The sequence below is a fragment of the Somniosus microcephalus genome, chromosome 11 (assembly GCF_052327205.1).
Source record: "Somniosus microcephalus isolate GS21.2 chromosome 11, FLI_Smic_1.0, whole genome shotgun sequence".
NCBI lineage: Eukaryota > Metazoa > Chordata > Chondrichthyes > Squaliformes > Somniosidae > Somniosus > Somniosus microcephalus.
In genome coordinates this window covers 32,999,416-33,019,905 of record NC_140997.1, presented here as the reverse complement: position 1 = coordinate 33,019,905, position 20,490 = coordinate 32,999,416, and the positions used below count along the sequence as shown (strand labels likewise).

The window sequence follows — 20,490 nt, the reverse complement described above, 5'->3', positions numbered from 1 at the left end:
TTATGTAGATATGAGAACTTCACGAGGCAGCTAAAGCAGCCATGATTGAGAATATTCATGTATTTTAATAAGCTGCATATGTTTTTAATGTTTGATAAATATCACATTTTGGGGGGAGGAGGCGAGGTGGACTTGCTCATTTATGAGTAATAATTGGAGATACAAAACACAAGGTAAAGATACTCCATTTCTTGAACATCTGTTTGGAGACACCCTTTTACTGCTACCTGTTAAAGGAAACAGTAATTGGGCAGAACTCTCCAAGGTGTCTCAACATTGGTGAGGCCTTGCACAAAGCAGGAGACTTATGGAAAACTGAGGCTGCCTCAGAAAATTCTCATTATATAAATAAATGAGGATAAAGTAACAGCAGAGCTGTGGTTATTACCTACAAGGGCAGTATTAGAATTTTAAAGATTGGCTAATGTTGCTTGGGTATATTATGAATGATGACGCACATTTTGATTGTTTTAGCACAAGGCAAACACTAAGCACAGCATAGAAGGCAGTGGAGCATTTACATAGCACCTGAGCATTGGTATGTCATTGCAAGTCATACTGGAGCATCAGAGTACTTTGTAAATTTAGCAGAGAATGAAGGAAATAGTACCGCAGCTTGAGACATGTAGAACAAATGATGGCAAAATAAAAATGACTATTTACATTTGAGACAAGTAAAATAATTTAGTTATAAAAAACACCAACAGATGACATTTAGAATCAGGAGTATGGCATTTTTTTCCAATGGTCCCTGGAGTACTCCTTTAATTAAGTCAGAAATGATCATAACTTGAACGGTTCACGAGATATTAATTTACAAGAATGACCTTTCCACAAAATTGCACCTTCAAATTAATTTTTCAATGAACAATCTCAATTTGCAAACCATGAAAAGAAAGGCAATTGTTTGAAATGGTGGTAGTTATCAAAAATTTCACTATGTAGTTTATTGAAATTCAATTTCTATTATAGTGTGTATTTGCAGAATTGTTCATTAATTTCCTAATTTGAACTCTGAATATCCCTGGATAACAAAAGTAAACTAACAGTTGGCCGATGTGGTAAACCACTGTCATACCTGTCTGTGTCTGTATGTGTATTCCACTAGGTACAGGTCTGGACATGCCTCGGCTGACTCCTCCCACTATTCCAGGTATATAAGTGACTACCTCCCAGTCCCTTAGTATTCTGGACGGGTCGACCACTCGAGACAAGACCTTCATTCTTTAGTTAATAAAAGCCTGATTGTTACTCGCTCAACTTCAGTCTTTTGAGTAATTGATGGCGCATCAGCCGAGAAATAACTTATTGATCATAGGTCATGTTTGATAGAAGTATAAGTATTGTACAGTAGTCTTCACAAATACAATGTTATACTTTCAAAACCAGAGGGATTATCATATGTATGTACAGTAGTTCATCCCTATACTATTCGTTGGATTTCTGTCATGCAATTATTAGGTACCTGCTAATATTGACTGCACACTAATTCATCCCAAATTCCATCACTAGGTTTCACAGATTGAAATGAACATTGGACTAGATTGCACAGAGAGCACAGAAGAAACCTGTACAGTGGGAGAAAGGACCTCTCTGAGTGGAAGTGTGAAATACCTCAAACAAAATCTATTGTAAGATACAGGACGGAAGATTCTTCAGTATGCCCGAGAACATCTTAATTCAATAATCAGAAATGTGAGCTTTCAAGAATAATCCAGTGAAAATGCTGCTAACGAGACTTGTATAAAACATTCGAAAATGAGTAAACATGTAATGAGAAGCATATATAATATGTGGAAGTCAGAAAAGAAAATGGTTCAGTTTTCTTCACTTTGCCAATTTTATCCCCTCATGTGGCAGGTACAGTTCCGCAGGACAGTTACATAGGCACCAGCGGTCCTTGTGTATTGGGCACAGTTACACAGGCACCGGCGGGTTTCGTGTATCGGGCACAGTTACACAGGCACCGGCGGTCCTCGTGTATTGGGCATAGTTACACAGGCACCGGCGGGTTTCGTGTATCGGGCACAGTTACACAGGCACCGGCGGTCCTCGTGTATTGGGCACAGTTACACAGGCACCGGCGGGTTTCGTGTATCGGGCACAGTTACACAGGCACCGGCGGTCCTCGTGTGTCGGGCACAGTTACACAGGCACCAGCGGTCCTCGTGTATTGGGCACAGTTACACAGGCACCGGCGGTCCTCGTGTATTGGGCACAGTTACACAGGCACCAGCGGTCCTCGTGTATTGGGCACAGTTACACAGCCACCGGCTGTCCTCGTGTATTGGGCACAGTTACACAGGCACCAGCGGTCCTCGTGTATTGGGCACAGTTACACAGGCACCAGCGGTCCTCGTGTATTGGGCACAGTTACACAGGCACCAGCGGTCCTCGTGTATTGGGCACAGTTACACAGGCACCAGCGGTCCTCGTGTATTGGGCACAGTTACACAGGCACCGGCTGTCCTCGTGTATTGGGCACAGTTACACAGGCACCGGCTGTCCTCGTGTATTGGGCGCAGTTACACAGGCACCAGCGGTCCTCGTGTATTGGGCACAGTTACACAGGCACCAGCGGTCCTCGTGTATTGGGCACAGTTACACAGGCACCAGCGGTCCTCCTATTGGGAAGTTACACAGGCATTGGCGGTCCTCCTGTATTGGGCTAGTTACACAGGCACCTGTGACGCTTCATGTATCCACTGGGTAGCAATCAGCAGATACCTCGGCTGATTTTCGAGTTCATTAACCCAGTGGCACTGAAGCCAACTGTAGAGTTTTTATTGCTCCCCAGCTCCGAATAGCTAAATCAGTGCAGACCTGGAATCAAAACTGGTACCTTCCTGATCTGTATGGCTCAGCTACACACTAGATAAGCTGGATACCATTTTTGAAAAGGAACCCGATAAGCTTGATGAGCAGATATAAAATTTGATTACTACAGTATCTGGTGTAGCCTTTTTAAAGTCAAACTGATAAATTAGCATTCACAAGATGAGAAATTGCCTCTCCTCCTACCAGTGTAGGGGGATAAAACATATTGGCCCAGTAATTCGGGTCCCAACGCGTGAGTAAGCACCGTGTACTCACGCGTGGGCCCGATGGAAGTGCTGGTTTTCAGCATGCACAGCGCATGTGCGGAAAACCGGCATTTCCTTTCCTCTGAACCAAGGGGTTCAGAGGTGGAATGCGTGCGCAGGAGTCTGCGCGTGCGCGCTGAAATTCCTTTTTTTTTTTTTAAATACAGGGTTGCCCGTGCGATAAGACCTCCAGTTTTTACGCGAGAAAAAAGCAGACATAAGTACTTAGTTTTAAAAGGTAAGTGGTCTATCAATTAAAGTTAGAATTTTTTTTCCACAGGTTTATTATTTTTAAAGACTTTACAGTGAGGTAAGTGTAATTTTAGACCCGATTTGTTAAAAAATTATTTTTTTCAAAAATTTGAATAATTGTTTAAATTAGTTTTTTACAGTTAAATAGTTCATTTAATTAGTGGGATTTAAAAAAAACTTTTATTTGAAGTTTAAGTAGTTTTGGGCGCCCTGAGTTTTCATGAGTTTGACAGTTCTTACTATCAAACTCATGAATGAACTTTTGCAACCTCCGATTGGTTGCCCAATGCTCACGTGATCCCAGCCGGCTCATCGAACTAACTACGCCGCTGGATTACGCAAGCACAGCGCACCGGGAGCTGAACCGGGCCACTGACAGGAAATCCACGCAGGGCCAGGCTTCAACTATGCGCGCTATGTAAGTGTAGGTCAGGGGCTTGCACCCGCGGGAAGCCCCCGACACCAATTTCTGGGCCATTAATTCACAAAAACTGCATTTCACAAGTATCAGCAGACATTAGTCTGTAATATTTTTTAAACCGTTGTTGACCCCAATTGTTTAAAATTTTGTTTCAATGGAAGCACAAATTGGAATAGCAGAACATCTAATGGTATTTTAAGTACTGCAGCATTCCGAGCCTTGCTTGTGGCAAATAAGTTCAAAATGTGCATCATATACAGTACACCTTCAGGACATTCTATCTTAAAACTTATTGCATTACCAACTGAAAATCAAAACATAGACAAATGCTAAAAGTGTGCTAAAGTTAGGGATGCTGTAGAATGGAGAAAATGTCCCAAGGAGCTTTAAGGGGGAGGGGGGGGGGGGGGGGGGTGCGTTGGGAAGAAAAAAAACCAAAGGAAATGGGCAATGAGCCATGGTGCAAAAGATTACCTTTTGAGAAGGTTTTTTAAATATTGGAAAGAAAAGTGGACACACAGGAAATTCAGGAAGGAATTCCAAAGTAGGGCTGAGGCTCCTGTAGTAATGTTCCCCCCAAGGTGCGCGGCCACACACCAATCGGGAGGTCCCACGCAGGCCGCTCACCAGCTGCTGCTGCTGGAAAAATACCGCGCAGCAAATTTAAAGGGACCACGCACCAAAAAAAAGAGGGAACATTGTCCTGTAGGCTCTTCCACTAATGGTGGGGTGAAGAGAGAAGGGGGATGCACAAAAGGCCAGATTTGGAAGTGGTAGGAAATGTATGGCTGGAGGAGGTTGCAGAGATAAGGTGGGATGAGGCCATAGAGCATTTGGAAGATGAGCTTGAGTATTTTTAATTCAATATATTGGGGGACAGGGAGCCAGTGTAGATCAGCAAGGATGGGTGTGATGGGCAAGTAGCACTTAGTGTGGGACAGTGCATAGGCACTGAGTTATGAACAAGTTGGAGTTTACAGAGAGTGAAGGATGGCAAGGAGGACACGAGTAATCCCGTTTAAAGTCAACAAAAGCATGGATAACAGGTTTCTGTGGCAGTAGGGGACAATTCAATTGATGTTGCAGAGGTGGATATAAGTGGTCTTGGTGATGTACAGGATGTGGGTTTGAAGCTCAGTTCTGGTTGAACAGGATGCCACGAACATGAAAAGGAGCCCAGCAGAAGTCAAAAGCTCATCCACATGTAAAGAGAAGGAAATATGGGAGCCAATTACATGTCTTCAAGAAACTGGATAACCAGTAGCTTATCAGGGGATTGGAAGCAGGGCCTCCAGCTCAAAAGGTATATAATCCAGGAAGACTACTGTAAAGGGGAAGTGGACGGGTAGGTTGAAAGGGTTTTTGATGAGGCTTATAAAAGGAGTCTGGAGAGTAGGGCCAAAGTGGCTGACGGCTCTTTCAGCCAATGCTGGTGCAAAAGGAGAGAGGGGTTGCATATGAAGCAGGGGCATGGAGGAGCAAAGTCATGGAGGGATTGGGTGACAAGGATTTTACATTGCATTGGAGACAGGGAACTAATGTAGAGCAGCAAGAATGGGAATGATGGGCGAATGCCATTAGTGTGGGGCTGAATGAGGACAGTTACATTTTGGACAAGTTGGAGTTTATGATGGATGGGCAATGGAAGGAGAGCATTGTTTTGAAGGGGAAAGAGAACCATGGCAGCCAGGAGGGGTAGCTGAGTGATCAGGAGTGGAAGTGAAGGGTACCAAAGGAGCAGGAGGTGTGTCTTATAGAAGAGTTTGGAAAGGACAGAAGGGAGCTGGGGAGAAAGTGCAAAGTGACAAGGTTTCAGGGCTGGAATGGTTGGAGACTGGGGGAGGTGGTGAGGCCACTCAGTCCTGAAAGGGCCAAGTGTAACAGCATGAATTAAAAAAAACACATTTTCATGCACACAAGTGAAAACACGATAGCTGACTTGCACTCAAATTCATACAAAGGGAAAACAATAAAGAGTGTTAACATACCAGAATTACTCTTCTATACCAATTGAGCAGGAATCGGGACCCAGAGCTTCCCAAATCAACAAAATTATGGATAGAAAGGTAAGGATATATTAGATAGGTAATGGAGGTAAGTCAACAAAGAACACACAAAAATGAAACGTAAAAGGTCCTTATTAATGATGGGAAATAATAACATTTTTAAAAACTTGTCAGAATGCATTTTGTTTAAGCTATTGAATGTTCCTAGCTAATTATGGGTGACGGCGCATCAGAGGATTTGGTATCATACTAGCTTGCAACATAACAGTTTTATTTTTTTCCAATGTAATTGTTATACAAATACAGGCCAATTCCAATTACACAAATAACTGGTTTATCGGAATACTGTCTTCAGATATCAGGAAATCTGAATGGAATATATTACTACAGTAGTAATTTTCTGTTGGTAATATCTTGCAAACTTAATTGTAATGGAAGATTTTCTGATATGCGAAGTTTCATACTGTTACTCTGAAATTGTAGTGTGCAGAAACAATAAAAATCATGAGGGGAATTATGCTTAACGCACAATCCTTGTCTCTCTGGAAGCCGGGTTCAAATCAAAGCCAACTGGCCATAGAGTTGGCTGGTGTGAGGAACAGAACCATTCAAATTGGCACAGTAAAGGTGCTTCGCTAAGATTGGATTATCAGGAAAGGATGAACAGGCTGGGCTTCATGAAACGAGGGGGCTGAGGGGTATCCCAATAGAGGTTTTTAAAATTGTGAAAGATTTTGATGGAATAAACAGAGTGTTTCCATTTGTGGGGAAGAGCAAAACTAGAGGCCATCAATATAAGATAGTCACCAAGAAATCAAATAGGGAATTCAGAAGAAACTTCTTTACCCAGAGAGTGGCGAGAATGTGGAACTCGCTACCACAGGGTTTAGTTGAGGCAAATAGCATAGATGCATTTAAGGGGACGCTAGATAAGCATATGAGGGAGAAGGGAATGCAGTGTTTTGCTGATAGGATGGGAGGAGGCTCGAGTGGAGCATAAATGCCGGCATGGACTGGTTGGGCCGAATAGCCAGTTTCTGTGCAACAAGGATTTACGATGGACAGTTAACGGGAACAAAATAGGTAGAGGCAGAAAGTGATGAGATTTTCAATTTACCTTCAATTATTAGCAATAATCACTCAACAGGTTTTTGTCTAAGTGGAACTAACTGTGTATATTATAGCAAGGTAAAAAGGGGCCTTGCTCAGATGAAATGGAAGGAAATATTAGCAAAAAGAACCATAGATCAGCAATGGGAAATATAGGAAAGGGAAAGGGTACAAATCAACGATGTCCCAGTAAGGAAAATTTAAAGTGCATCGAGGTTGGCATTCCATCGATGAATAGAAAAAATTAGGTCAAATCTGAAACAAAAAAAAACTTAGCTCTTTACAGGTCAGACAAAGGAAAAAGAAACCCAGCATAAATGTAAAGAATATGTAGAAAATCTACAAAAGGAACATTAGAAAGGCCATGCAAGAATAGGAGAGAAAATTAGCAAAGATAAGGAAACAAAAAGCTTTCTTTAAGTAAATTAGTACTAACAGGATAGTCAAGACACCAGTAGACCGACTAAGAGATGAAGGCGGTAAGCTTGCAGTGGAGAGAGTGAGGAAATGGCAGAGATACTGATTAAGTACTTTGTTGTAGTTTTCACAGAGGAGGTGGATACAGAGATTGTAGAACCACTTAAATGGGTGTAGAATAGTTAGTGGAGGTTACTATTCAGAGAGATGGTACTAAAGAAATGACTCAAACTCAAGATAGACAGGTCTTCAGGACCTGATGGTGCAGAATTTATAGCAGACTTTAGTTAGTTTGCATTTAAAATATTGTATGCAGTTTTAGGCACTTCATTATAGGAGGACTATGGAAAAGGTACCAAGTAGGATGTCATCAGGGATAAGGGATTACAGCTGTGAAAAGACTGAGAGATTACAGTTATGAAGAGAGACTTGAGAAGATAGAGTTATAATAACGTAAATTGTGATAGCTTGCTTCCATTGCTGAGCCAGACAGTAATACACGGGCACAAATTAAAGTGATCACAAAATGAATTAAAGGGAGGTTAGAAAAAAAATTCTATTCACATTCTTAGGACGATTAAAATATGGAATCTCTCCCATAAACCAATGATGAAGCAGAGGCTATACATTTTTTAAAAAGTAAACTAGATTCTTGTTTGAAAGAGAGGAATTTTAAAGGGTGTAGAATCACAGAACTTTACAGTACAGAAGGAGGCCAATTGTGCCTCTGCCAACCCTCAAAGGGCTATTCACTTAGTCCTATTCTCGTGTCCTTTCCTCATACTCTTCCACATTTTTCTTTATCAAATATTTACCCACTCCCCTTTGCAAAGCTATTTTGGATTCTGCTTCCGGCACTGTTTCTGGTAGGGCATTCCAGGTCATAACAACCATGTAATTATGATTCTCTAAACCTTTCTTTAAATCCACATATCATAATTATTATCAAATTTCAAGGCTGAAATAATATGGGGAACTAAACAACATAAACTTAGGATCAAAGACTTGTGACAATGCATAAACTATCTTCTGACACACAGCATTTGTGAAAGCCAGAAAGATTACATTTTAGATAGGAAAGCACATTCTATTACAGATTTTTAGGCTGACAGCATTCAAGTAGGCATACAAACATAACATATATAGTTGTTGGATGTATAGGTGTTGTTAAAGGAAAAAAAAATAAAACAAGATTACCACTGCAGTAGGTTTTGAGATTTCTCATACCACTGCATTTGTTCAGTGGCCATTGGAAGGTCAGTAAGTTGAGGCTACACTTTACTTGCCAATTTCTCAACAATTTATCTCTTCTGGATAGTATGGACTCTTTGCAGGTATATAGTGCCACAGGCACCAGTTACCCTTCCTATACCTCATCTAAGTGGTTATTATTCATGTGTGGACCAAGACAGTGAGTGTTAGCAGGCTATTCAATCACTGGGGGAGGCACGACACACAAACAATACTGTCTTTACAGGAAGTGCTGGATAGTGATCAGGAGTTGGAACCCTGGTTGATTTTCCCCTCCTTAACCCAAGGACACTGAGGCCAACTGCAGTGCTCTCATCAACACTGGGACCTCCCAACTCTGTATGGATCATTTGGGAGCTTTCAATGGGGGGAGGAAGAGAAAGAGGGGAATAAAAGGGAAACAAAAAGAGAGACTTGCACTTTCATAGAGCCTTATCACATCTCTCATGAACATCTCAAAGCACATATAATGAAATGCAGCAATTGTTATGATGCAAGAAATTGCTGTGGTTTGTTTTCTTACCAAATAAATGACCAAAATGTTCATTCACTTCAGCTGTAAAAGTACTTCATGTTTGGTAAGCATACATAATTGTAGGTGTACCACTCATTCAGTTCCATTACATAATTAAGTAAACCAACATCTCAAATCCCGAGTACATATAGAAGAAATATAGTTGTTAAAAGAAAGATAAAGGGCAAGTACCTGGCAGGGAAATCTCCAGAGGAGCATCACCATCTTCTTTAGCATGGCTGCCATGGTCATTGTTGCCATCTTGTACAATTTCCTCAGAGAGAGGTCTGTCAACTGGAAGATGATAAATAGATAGGAACCACCCTGAAACGACCTAGGTCTACACAGCTACACTGAAAATCAATTTCTGACATCTTGGGGGTAATACTCCGCTTGTCTTTCCATAATTTTTTTTATATATGGATTTTTTTTTTTACTGTTGTTCCTGTAACTTTAAAGCCAGACTCTGATCAGTACACCTTTAAAAAAAGTTGTACTGTAACAGTAGCTATACGAGAATATATTAGCATATTGGGGTCGTTGGTACTCTTCAGTGCATGATGGAAACAATGATTTTTTGGGGTCAGCATAATTTGGTGGCATTCCTGGATTTTAACTGGATTATTAATGGTCATGACTACATAAAAAGGGGGGTCACAGGATTGGGTTATTGTACTATGAGGGGTTTTAAATCAAACAGATGAAAGTTCTTGCTGGTTTGTGGCCACATTCTAAGTTTCCCCAGTCTTACTTTCTCCGTCTAACAGAATGTTAAAAGTAAAAGTAAAAAAATTAAAATAAATGGCTGCCTTGTGTAGATCTGAAAGAAGACTTGCATTTATATAGCGCCATTCCTGACCACCGGATGTCCCAAAGCGCTTTACAGCCAATGAAGTACTTTTTGAAGTGTAATCTCTGTTGGCGGCAGCCAATTTGCGCACAGCAAACTCCCACAAACAGCAATGTGATAATGACCAGATAATCTGCTTTTTGTTATGTTGATTGAGGGATAAATATTGGCCAGGACACCAGGGAGAACTCCCCTGCTCTTCTTCGAAACGGTGCCATGGGATCTTTTACGTCCACCTGCGAGCGCAGGCGGGGCCTCGGATTAACGTCTCATCTGAAAGACGGCACCTCTGACAGTGCTGCTCTCCCTCAGCGCTGCACTGGAGTGTCAGCCTAGATTTTTGTGCTCAAGTCTCTGGGTGGGACTTGAATCCACAACCTTCTGACTCAGAGGTGAGAGAGTGCTACCCACTGAGCCATGGCTGACACTTCTGATTAAATCTGTGGTGTCAACTGTTTAAGGATGGATCGTTACTGGGATCCCACAAGGTTCATGGCTATCACATGGTTAGATGACCCATGCAACAATAAAAGGCCGCTATAGATATATATTACAAACACAAGGAGACAGGATTGTTAAATTAGATTATAGACATCGTTCATAAGATCTATGAATATAGCAATGCTCAGTGAATTAAACCTGTTATTAGTGCCATATAAATGCAAATTAGTGTTGTTGTACTGTGGTCACACTAAGTTTCTCCCATTAGGTAAGGTGACAAGTGCAGGTTAAGTGCATTCCTACAGGGAAGGATGAAATCTGAGGAGGAGTTATCTGAGCTGCTTTTGCAGATCTTTTAGTAGCTGACTCAAAAGTGAAGTTGACTGAATGGCTAAAGGTTGTGCGTTGCGGGCGGGCGGGGGGGAAAGAGTGTGTGTATGGGGTGTGTGTATTTAAGAAAGAGAATTCAGGAACATAAAGATGAAGAAAAATTAAAATACAAATGACACAAGAAGATCCTTTAAAATTAAATCAAAGCCATTTTATGTGGGCAGATACTGATTAACTGAAAGTGTAACAATCATTTTGCATAGGTAGATATTAGTTGGCACAGGCACAATGGGCTGAATGGCCTCCTTCTGTCCTACATTATTCTGTGATTCTATGATCTCACCTTGATTTTGTGTGCATATTTCTGGGGATTCTTCGGTTCTAGTACTCTGAAAAGCAGAAACCCAAGTTGGTTGGCATACAGTAGTCAGAGCTTCAATAGAATTTTTTGAATTTCACATTCCCATACTTTTCTAACTATATGACAATACTGGTAAATGAGCACATGACAGAATATTTGTATCTTCATTGTGAAATATATTTTGACTTTAAAAGGAAACTTGCACTTATTTTACTTGATTAAGGACAAAGTGAATATTCTTCCAAACTTTCCAATAACATAAAACCTGAAGTAAGTTTCACTCACCCACCCCACTAAATTATTTCTGTTTAAGAACAAGAAACCTGCGGTGACTGTATGTAAGTTACACTTTTAAAAACATAGATTTAAAATAGCAACTCATCTTTTATATAGGTTTAGGCGTATTCACATACTTTTTGCATTAAAAGTATTATCAACCAAATTGAGCTCAGGTAAAGCAGATATAAAAATCCCTCTTCTCTGCAAAAAAAATGCATCTTAACCCCAATCTCAAACCAGTGGTCCATCCATGAATCAGTGCAACAGTTTCATTTCCAACAATAGCAAACTTTTTGTCTGAGTAAGACTGACAAATAGTGCCAAATTAAAGACACTTTTATGTTGTGGATCTCAGCCCGTCAGGCTTTGGTTTGAAATTGCCCAAACCCATTTCACTTGGGACCCAGACAGCTAATAAAGATCGAATACTTTCATCCCAGGCAAAGTTTCTACTCGTATCCCCAAATGTAAATTTGGCTCGGATTTTGCGGTAGGAATAACGGTGAAGCTATCAGCACTCACCGTTATTATGGAGTAAATCAGACAGCAACTTCTACCGTCCGCACATGCAGTTAGAAGAGGAAATCAGGAAGTTGCTGTCCAATTTGCCCTGCTCCTCCAGAAGCTTTGTTACACCGGTACCTCACCGAGAGACTCGGCATTAAAACACAGGGAGGGCGTGAAGTTGCTGTACTTACCCACTAGATATCTAGTAAACGCGTCAAAAAAAGTTAGAACTTGTCCATTCAAATGTAAGTGAATTTTTAACAGCGTGGTGAGCAACGTTCCCCAACGTCTCTGCCGGTCCCACGTAACCTGGGAACAGCTTTTGCAATGTTAAAATGAGCAAAACTATGAATGGGTCGCGCAGCCCCTTAAAAGGGGCCGTGCATCGAAAAAAAATTACGTGGAACGTTGGTGCTAAGTCTTAATTACTGGCAAACAACCTCCCGGTCACTGAAAATCTACTTTTACAATCGTGGAGTCTCATTCCTTCAGAATTTAATTATTGGAGATTGTTTTTTAATTAATTTTTTTTAAAAACCTTTTCTTTCCGTCTCTTTTATATCTCTCTCTCTCTTAATCCCATCGTTCTTTCCCTCTCCATTTTGCTTTCTGTACACAATTTTACATTGAATTAAATATTTTAATTGACACGTCCTGGGTTTGACTCTGCATGTCTCAGTGAGGATTCTTCAATGTGATTGGTTAAAGAGACACGCTGTTTACACATGCCACAGGTCCCCTGTAGAGGGCACCATGCTGAAATGGATCTTTAATTAACATTAGTTGCCGTGCAAAAGTCCATGGGCAACTGACCACAAAATCCAGGCCAATATGAGCAAAATTCCAGAAATTCTATCTAACCTTACATTCTACATTAGTCATCCTTGACCTTCCTTGCATGACATTTCTATAAAGGACTCTATTTTATTCTCCCAGTTTCTCCCATCTCCATCGCATCTGTTCTGACGATGCCACCTTCCATACTAGTGCTTCCGATATGTCTTCCTTTTTCCTGAACCGAGGATCCCCCTCTACCGTAGTTGACATGGCCCTCGACCATGTCTGTTCCATTTCCCGCACTTCTGCTCTCACCCCTTCCTCCCAGAACCACGATAGGGTTCCCCTTGTCCTCACCTTTCACCCCACCAGCCTCCACATTCAATGGATCATCCTCCGCCATTTCCGCCACCTCCAACGTGATCCCACCACCAAATGCATCTTCCCCTTGTGCGTTGTTGTTGTTGTTGCACACTGTTGTATCTATGCATGCCTCAGCTGGCTCCGCCCCTGGCTCCACCCACATGCCCAGGTATAAAGGTGACTGCTCTGCAGCCCCCTGCCTTCTTGGAAACCAGTCAACCACGAGAGGCATGCTCTGTTCTTTGTTAATAAAAGCCTTTTAGTTACTCTCCTAACTCTCCGTCTTTTATGAGTAATTGATAGCGCATCAATTTTATTAACAAAGAACAAAATGTCGGCACCAAACGCTGAGCAGCAGGCGCTGCAGCAAAGGACGGCACCAAACGCTGAGCAACAGGCGCTGCTGCATGCCCTCAGACCAACATGCCTGGACCTAGACCCTCAAGAGGCGGGTTCGTCTACCAAGTTCGCACAATGGCTGCGTTGCTTCGAAGCTTACCTGGAAGCCTCAGCCGTGACACTAGATGGAAACAAACTAAAAATCCTGGCCTCCAAGGTGGGCCACCAAGTCTACACGCTCATCCAGGACGCGACTACCTACGCGGCGGCTATCGATCTGCTAAAAGGACAATACACACACCCGGTAAATACGGTTTATGCCAGACACCTCCTGAGATCCCGCAAACAGCAGTCCGGGGAATCGGTGGAGGCATTCCTACGGGCACTACAGATACTCGGCCGAGCCTGCGATTGTAAAGAGGTATCGGCCGCGACACACACGGAGGGACTTATCCGAGATGCTTTCGTTGCGGGCCTCAAGTCCGACTACTCCCGGCAGAGACTGCTGGAGAAGGGCGAAATCGACCTGAAGAAGGCAGTGTCCCTCGCGCTCTCGCTAGACGCGGCCCACCGGAATATGGACGCATTCTCCCCTAACCGCTCCGCACCGTGGACGCCGCAAACTTGGGTCATGGGACCGCCACCCCCGGCACCAACTGCTGCAGCGATGACCAAGGGCCCGAAATGTTACTTTTGTGGCCAGGCAAAACACCCCAGAGCACGCTGCCCGGCGAAAAACGCTACCTGCTCTAGCTGCGGGAAGAAAGGACACTACGTCAGCGCCTGCAAAGGTAAAACCGCTAACGCCAGCAGCGCCGCGTGTGAACCGTGGGGGCAGCCATCTTGTCCGCCATCTTGGACACCTCCAGCCGCGTGGGGATCGGGATCATGGGCGCAGCCATTTTGTCCGCCATCTTGGACGCCTCCAACTCCAATCGCGGGTGACCCGGACTCAACCACCGCCTCGTCTGACGACCACAGCGACTCGCTCGACCATACGCTGGCCTCCGTGACGCTGGACCAATCTCTCCCTCACCAACTGTCCAGGTCCATGATGGACATTACGGTAAACGGCCGCGCCACTACCTGCCTTTTCGACAGCGGGAGCACGGAGAGCTTTATCCACCCCAACACGGTGCGCAGTTACTCTCTCCCGGTCCTGCCAACGCGCCATCGGATCTCTATGGCTTCCAAATCCCATTCAGCAGACGTCGGTGGCTACTGTGTAGTGACCCTTTCAGTAAGGGGCACAGAATACAAAAATTTTAAACTTCTTGTCCTGCCCCATCTCTGCGCTGCCGTTCTACTGGGGTTGGATTTTCAATGCCACCATAAAAGTGTCACATTAGCGTACGGCGGACCCCTCCCCCCACTCACAGTCCGCAGCCAGCAGCTTTTAAATCGCCCGCCGCGCACCATTTGCAGCCTCTCCACGCTTATAGTCTCCCCCCCCCCCCCCCCCTGTTCGCTAACCTCACCCGCGACTGTAAGCCCATCGCTACCAAAAGCAGGCGGTACAGTGCCGGGGATAGGAGCTTCATTAAATCCGAAGTAGCAAGACTCCTGAAGGAAGGGATTATTGAGGGTAGCACTAGCCCATGGCGAGCACAAGTGGTGGTAGTGAAGACTGGCGAAAAACAGCGCCTAGTTATTGACTACAGATCAATCGCTACACCCAGTTAGATGCATACCCACTCCCCCGCATATCTGACATGGTCAATCAGATAGCACAATACCGGGTGTTCTCGACGATTGATCTGAAGTCGGCATACCACCAGCTCCCCATCAGGGCTGAGGACCGCCAGTACACAGCTTTTGAAGCTGACGGTCGTCTCTACCACTTCCTCCGAGTCCCCTTCGGCGTCACCAACGGGGTTTCGGTCTTCCAAAGGGAGATGGACCGAATGGTTGACCAGAACACGCTGCAGGCCACCTTCCCCTATCTAGACGACGTCACCATCTGCGGCCACGACCAGCAGGACCATGACGTTAACCTAGAGAAATTCCTCCGTACGGCCCAGCGGCTGAATCTAACATACAAGGACAAATGTATGTTTCGCACCACACGCCTCGCCATTCTTGGCTGCGTAGTGGAGAACGGAGTCATCGGCCCCGACCCCGACAGAATGCGCCCCCTTATGGAGCTCCCCCTCCCCCACTGCCAAAAAGCACTGAAGAGATGCCTAGGGTTTTTCTCTTACTATGCTCAGTGGGTGCCCAACTATGCGGACAAAGCCAGACCCCTCATCAAGTCCACCTCCTTCCCCCTGACAGCAGAGGCATGTGCAGCCTTCACTCTCATAAAGAGAGATATTGCGAAGGCCACAATGCACGCAGTGGATGAGTCCATCCCTTTCCAAGTGGAGAGTGACGCATCCGACTTCGCCCTAGCTGCAACCCTTAACCAGGCGGGGGGACCCGTGGCCTTTTTCTCAAGGACCCTCCAGGGCCCCGAGATTCGACACTCCTCTGTCGAAAAGGAGGCCCAGGCCATTGTGGAAGCAGTGCGACATTGGAGGCATTACCTGGCCGGAAAACGATTTACCCTGCTCACTGACCAGCGTTCAGTAGCTTTTATGTTTAACAATAAGCAGAGGGGCAAAATCAAGAACGACAAGATCTTGAGGTGGAGAATTGAACTCTCCACCTACAATTACGATATCTTGTACCGGCCTGGGAAACTCAATGAGCCCCCAGATGCCCTATCACGTGGTACATGCGCCAACGCGCAGGTTGATAGACTGCAGACCCTCCACAATGACCTCTGCCACCCGGGGGTCACCAGGTTCTTCCATTTCATCAAATCCCGTAACCTGCCCTACTCCATCGAGGAGGTCAGGACCATGGCCAGGAACTGCCAAATCTGTGCCGAGTGCAAACCGCATTTTTATAGGCCAGACAGAGCAAGCCTGATCAAGGCCACTCGCCCCTTCGAGCGCCTGAGCGTCGATTTTAAAGGGCTCCTCCCCTCCTCTGACCGCAACGTGTACTTCCTCAACATAATTGATGAGAACTCCCGTTTCCCGTTTGCCATCCCTTGCCCAGACATGACCAGTACCACGGTCATTAAAGGTCTGAATGACCTTTTCGCCTTGTTCGGCTTCCCTAGCTATATCCATAGTGACCGGGGCTCATCCTTTATGAGCGACGAACTCCGTCAGTACCTGCTCACGAGAGGTATTGCTACAAGCAGAACCACCAGCTACAACCCCCGGGGGAACGGCCAGGTGGAAAGAGAGAACGCAACGGTTTGGAAGGCCGTCCTCTTAAACTTAAAATCTAAGGGCCTTCCGACACCTCGCTGGCAGGAGGTCCTCCCTGCGGCGCTCCACTCCATTCGGTCACTGCTTTGTACGGCCACCAATGCCACCCCCCATGAAAAAATGTTCACTTTCCCCAGGAAGTCCACATCAGGGACCTCGCTACCGACATGGCTGACGTCTCCAGGACCCGTCCTACTGCGGAAGCACGTGAGGTCCCATAAAACGGACCCCCTGGTCGAGAGGGTGAGCCTCCTCCACGCCAACCCCCAGTATGCTTACGTGGCGTACCCGGACGGGCGGGAGGACACAGTCTCCATACGAGACCTCGCACCTTCGGGTGCCCCTGAAACACTACCATTGCCATCCACCACTACCCACAACCCAACCCCGGTAGACGGCATGCCGCAGCTCCAGGACCCGTCATTGACCACCCAACCACTCAATGAGACGCCAGATTCAACGTTGGATGCTGCACCATCACCGCCGCCACCACGACGATCAGGACGGCATACAAGGCCACCTGATAGACTTACTTACACGAACCTTTAGTACACTTCACCCCACCGGACTCAATTTTAAACAAGGGGTGAATGTGGTAAACCACTGTTATTGTTGTTCACCGTTGTTGTTGTTGTTGCACTGTTGTATCTATGCATGCCTCAGCTGGCTCCGCCCCTGGCTCCACCCACATGCCCAGGTATAAAGGTGACTGCTCTGCAGCCCCCTGCCTTCTTGGAAACCAGTCAACCACGAGAGGCATGCTCTGTTCTTTGTTAATAAAAGCCTTTTAGTTACTCTCCTAACTCTCCGTCTTTTATGAGTAATTGATAGCGCATCACCCCTCACCTCCCCTTTCAGCATTCCGAAGGGACCACTCCCTCCGCAACACCCTGGTCCACTCCTCAATCACCCCCAACAGCACCTTCCCCTCCCCACGGCACCTTCCCATGCAAGTGCAGGAGATGCAACACCTGCCCTTTTACCGCCTCCCGTCCCACTGTCCAGGGCCCCAAATACTACCTTCCAGGTGAAACAGCGACTTACTTGTACTTCTTGCAATTTAGTATACTGTATTCGCTGCTCACGATGCAGTCTCCTCTACATTGGGGAGACCAAACGCAGATTGGGTGACCGCTTTGCGGAACACCTCCGTTCCGTCCGTAAGGGTGACCCCAAGCTTCCGGTCGCTTGTCACTTTAATTCTCCGCTCCACTCCCACCTCTCTGTTCTCGGCCTCTTACACTATTCCAATGAAGCTCAACGTAAGCTCGAGGAACAGCATCTCATCTTTCTATTAGACACTTTACAACCTTCTGGACTCAACATTAAGTTCAACGATTTCAGACAATAATCTAGAGTTTTGGTCGATTTATATTTGGATGGGATGGGGGAAGGAGCAAGGAGGAAGTCGAATAATGATCTTAGCTTGACAACATTAAGATTAGCTCCAGGTTCCTTTTATTCATTGAGACTGGAGGATGGTAGACAGTGGTGTTCCCCAATGGTCAGCCAACCACATATCCAGTACAACCAACTGTTTCTGGTTGCAATCGATAACTGACTGAGTTTTAAAGTACGTAAATTAATTAATACATTTGCAAACTTGGTCATGGAATTGTACTAAAAAAAAAAAAAAAAAATTGTTCAATAATTATAATCAAAATTTGCTTAGCTAAATAGCTCCTTTAAACTAATTTTTCTTTTAGTCGATCCCAACAGCCTGCCACTATAACTTACTTCTTTTGAGCTAGATTCATTTGATAGTTGTGGTCCATTCTTTTGTAACAGCACATCAGAATCTTCAGAAAGTTTTTCTTCATCCTCTTCTTGTATTGGAGAAGATGGAGACCTCAGGCTGCTAAATGATTGTACATTTTTAAATTAGACATGCTTTTAATTAAACAGTGTAGATATAGATTTTTTTTAAAACTCCATCAGGTCAACTGGCTCAGTGTAGAGCTATATACACAAACCTCTCTGGTCAAGTCAGGCTTTTGCTGTATATTATGTATTTTATTTTTCCGATATTTTTTCTTACACACAAATGAGAACATACTAAAAGTATGATAACAAAGTTAGTGAGGAATTTTGATCCAAGCTTACAATTTTAGTATTTATAATTTATTGCCCTTGAGGTTCTCTAATGTTGCTTCAAGCAATCTGGTCTATGGACATCTAGCTAGTTATATCAATGCTACTCTGAGGTCTGTGAACAACAAAACAGCACTCATTTTGTAAATTTTCCCTCTTTTCCAGTATTTCGCTCCTCTGGTCTTTTTTTTTTACCCTTCCTATCTCCAACCTGGTAATCAAATATCAGCCAAGATTTAATTAAAAATAAATGATTGATTTAAAATGATTGTCGTTGTACATGGCATGTTTCCATTTCAGAACTTAAAACTAGCCTGAGGATTTTCTTTTAAATAATTTTAGCAAATCATAAAAGCTACTGATATCAGCAATAGCCTCATTTGTTGAATGCTTCTATACGAGAACTATATGAAATTGAAAACAGGCATCACTGAAGCTTAGAATGTCAAAATAGATGTACGCAAGTTCCATAAACCAGTGGAAACCATTTAAACTATTACTTTAGGGATTTAGAATTTTGTCACGGTAAACAAGACCAAACAGATGAGATGGTTGTTGGACACTTACCTTTCTGAGGATTTGCTCAATTTGGGCTTTTGGGGACAGTTATCTACCATCCTGTCCATTGCTGACAGCTGCCTGCCTGATGGAGACAAGCCATCCCCAATCGCAGAATAGTTTATTTCCTCATATAGGGGAGCAGAAGGGATAGATGGAGAAACTGATCGAAGTCCATTTAAAGCTTCCAGTAGGGAAACTGGCTCAAATCCAGGAGGAATGTGGTCAGATGTCTGAAGATTTAGAAGAATCAATTAGCTCAGAATTGCTCTAAATAGCTTTACAAATAAAAAATAGGAAGAGGCAAACAAAAAGATCTGAAGTGCAAGAAGGTATAACCTAACTTTCTTTAAGGTATTTACTTGCCAAGTAACTGATCCCAATGTTTTACTTCCTAAAGCTGAGAAAGAATTGGCCTAAAATATATTCCAAACATTTGTTTTCAACCTTTCTTTCCTTCACCCTCAAGGGAAAATATAACCATCTAAAGCAAATAAATTTACAGATGATGAGGCACCAAAGCTGCTACCCATCAGTTAAACCAGCAAACAGTATTTTTCTTAGAAAAAACAAACAATAATTGACTGAAGTGGTGGATGCAATTAAGTCAATTGGCCCTCAGACTAACAAAAGGTCTGAGGAAATTCCTGTCTCCCCACATGGACCGATTTTGTTTGGTTTCAGTTTGCACACTGCAGCATTAAAATAAACATTTAGGTCATAATAAGAATGTTACTCAATTATCACACTCATGTTTTGTGGGACCTCAGTGTACATGGATGTGACCTGGAATTTAATTCACTGCACTAACTTAATTAGGTTAATCAAAACTTCTGAATATATTTTAAATGAAGAATACAGTAAAAAGGACATTCTAATTGATCACTATCTAACACCTAACTTTGCCTAGAGTTTGCTACTGTCAATTAAACAGTAGACTGTATATGCAAACACTGTCCTAAGATGGAATGCAAGTAATAATTGAGTGCATTCAATTATTTTTTCTTACCCTATTGCACAATTCAAAGAGTATACCAAGACAGTGGTATTTTGATTAGTAAGGAATCAACAGTGTAACAAACAAACATAACATATTCACATACAGTACCTAGCTTTTATAATACTAATAGGTTGTCAGACAAAACATTACGGCCTAGAAATTGGGTATAGCCCCGCTTGGGGCGTTAGAATTGGCGCAGCGCAAAGTTTATAGCCAGACGCAACTTTTCGCCACCTGGCGCGATATTGGGTTGCATCGCCCCTAAAGGTGATTGAGG

At 43.8% G+C, this 20,490-nt stretch overlaps 1 protein-coding gene across 8 annotated transcripts in view; it reads right to left on the bottom strand.

The window, feature by feature from the left end:
* The window catches only part of LOC147110459 (E3 ubiquitin-protein ligase MGRN1-like), a 152,806-nt gene that overhangs the window by 2,857 nt on the left and 129,459 nt on the right, over positions 1-20,490 (bottom strand). For 4 of the 8 annotated variants that reach the window (XM_086000452.1, XM_086000449.1, XM_086000447.1 and 1 more), the window contains 4 exons: positions 19,223-19,446; positions 18,302-18,422; positions 11,019-11,064; positions 9,247-9,348 (listed from right to left, as the gene is read on the bottom strand). In XM_086000452.1, coding sequence (XP_085856578.1) covers positions 9,247-9,348; positions 11,019-11,064; positions 18,302-18,422; positions 19,223-19,446 — 493 coding nt within the window. Of the gene's footprint in view, positions 1-5,744; positions 5,791-9,246; positions 9,349-11,018; positions 11,065-18,301; positions 18,423-19,222; positions 19,447-20,490 lie in introns of all 8 variants that reach the window. The other 4 variants (XM_086000450.1, XM_086000453.1, XM_086000451.1 and 1 more) reach the window with 4 other exon arrangements.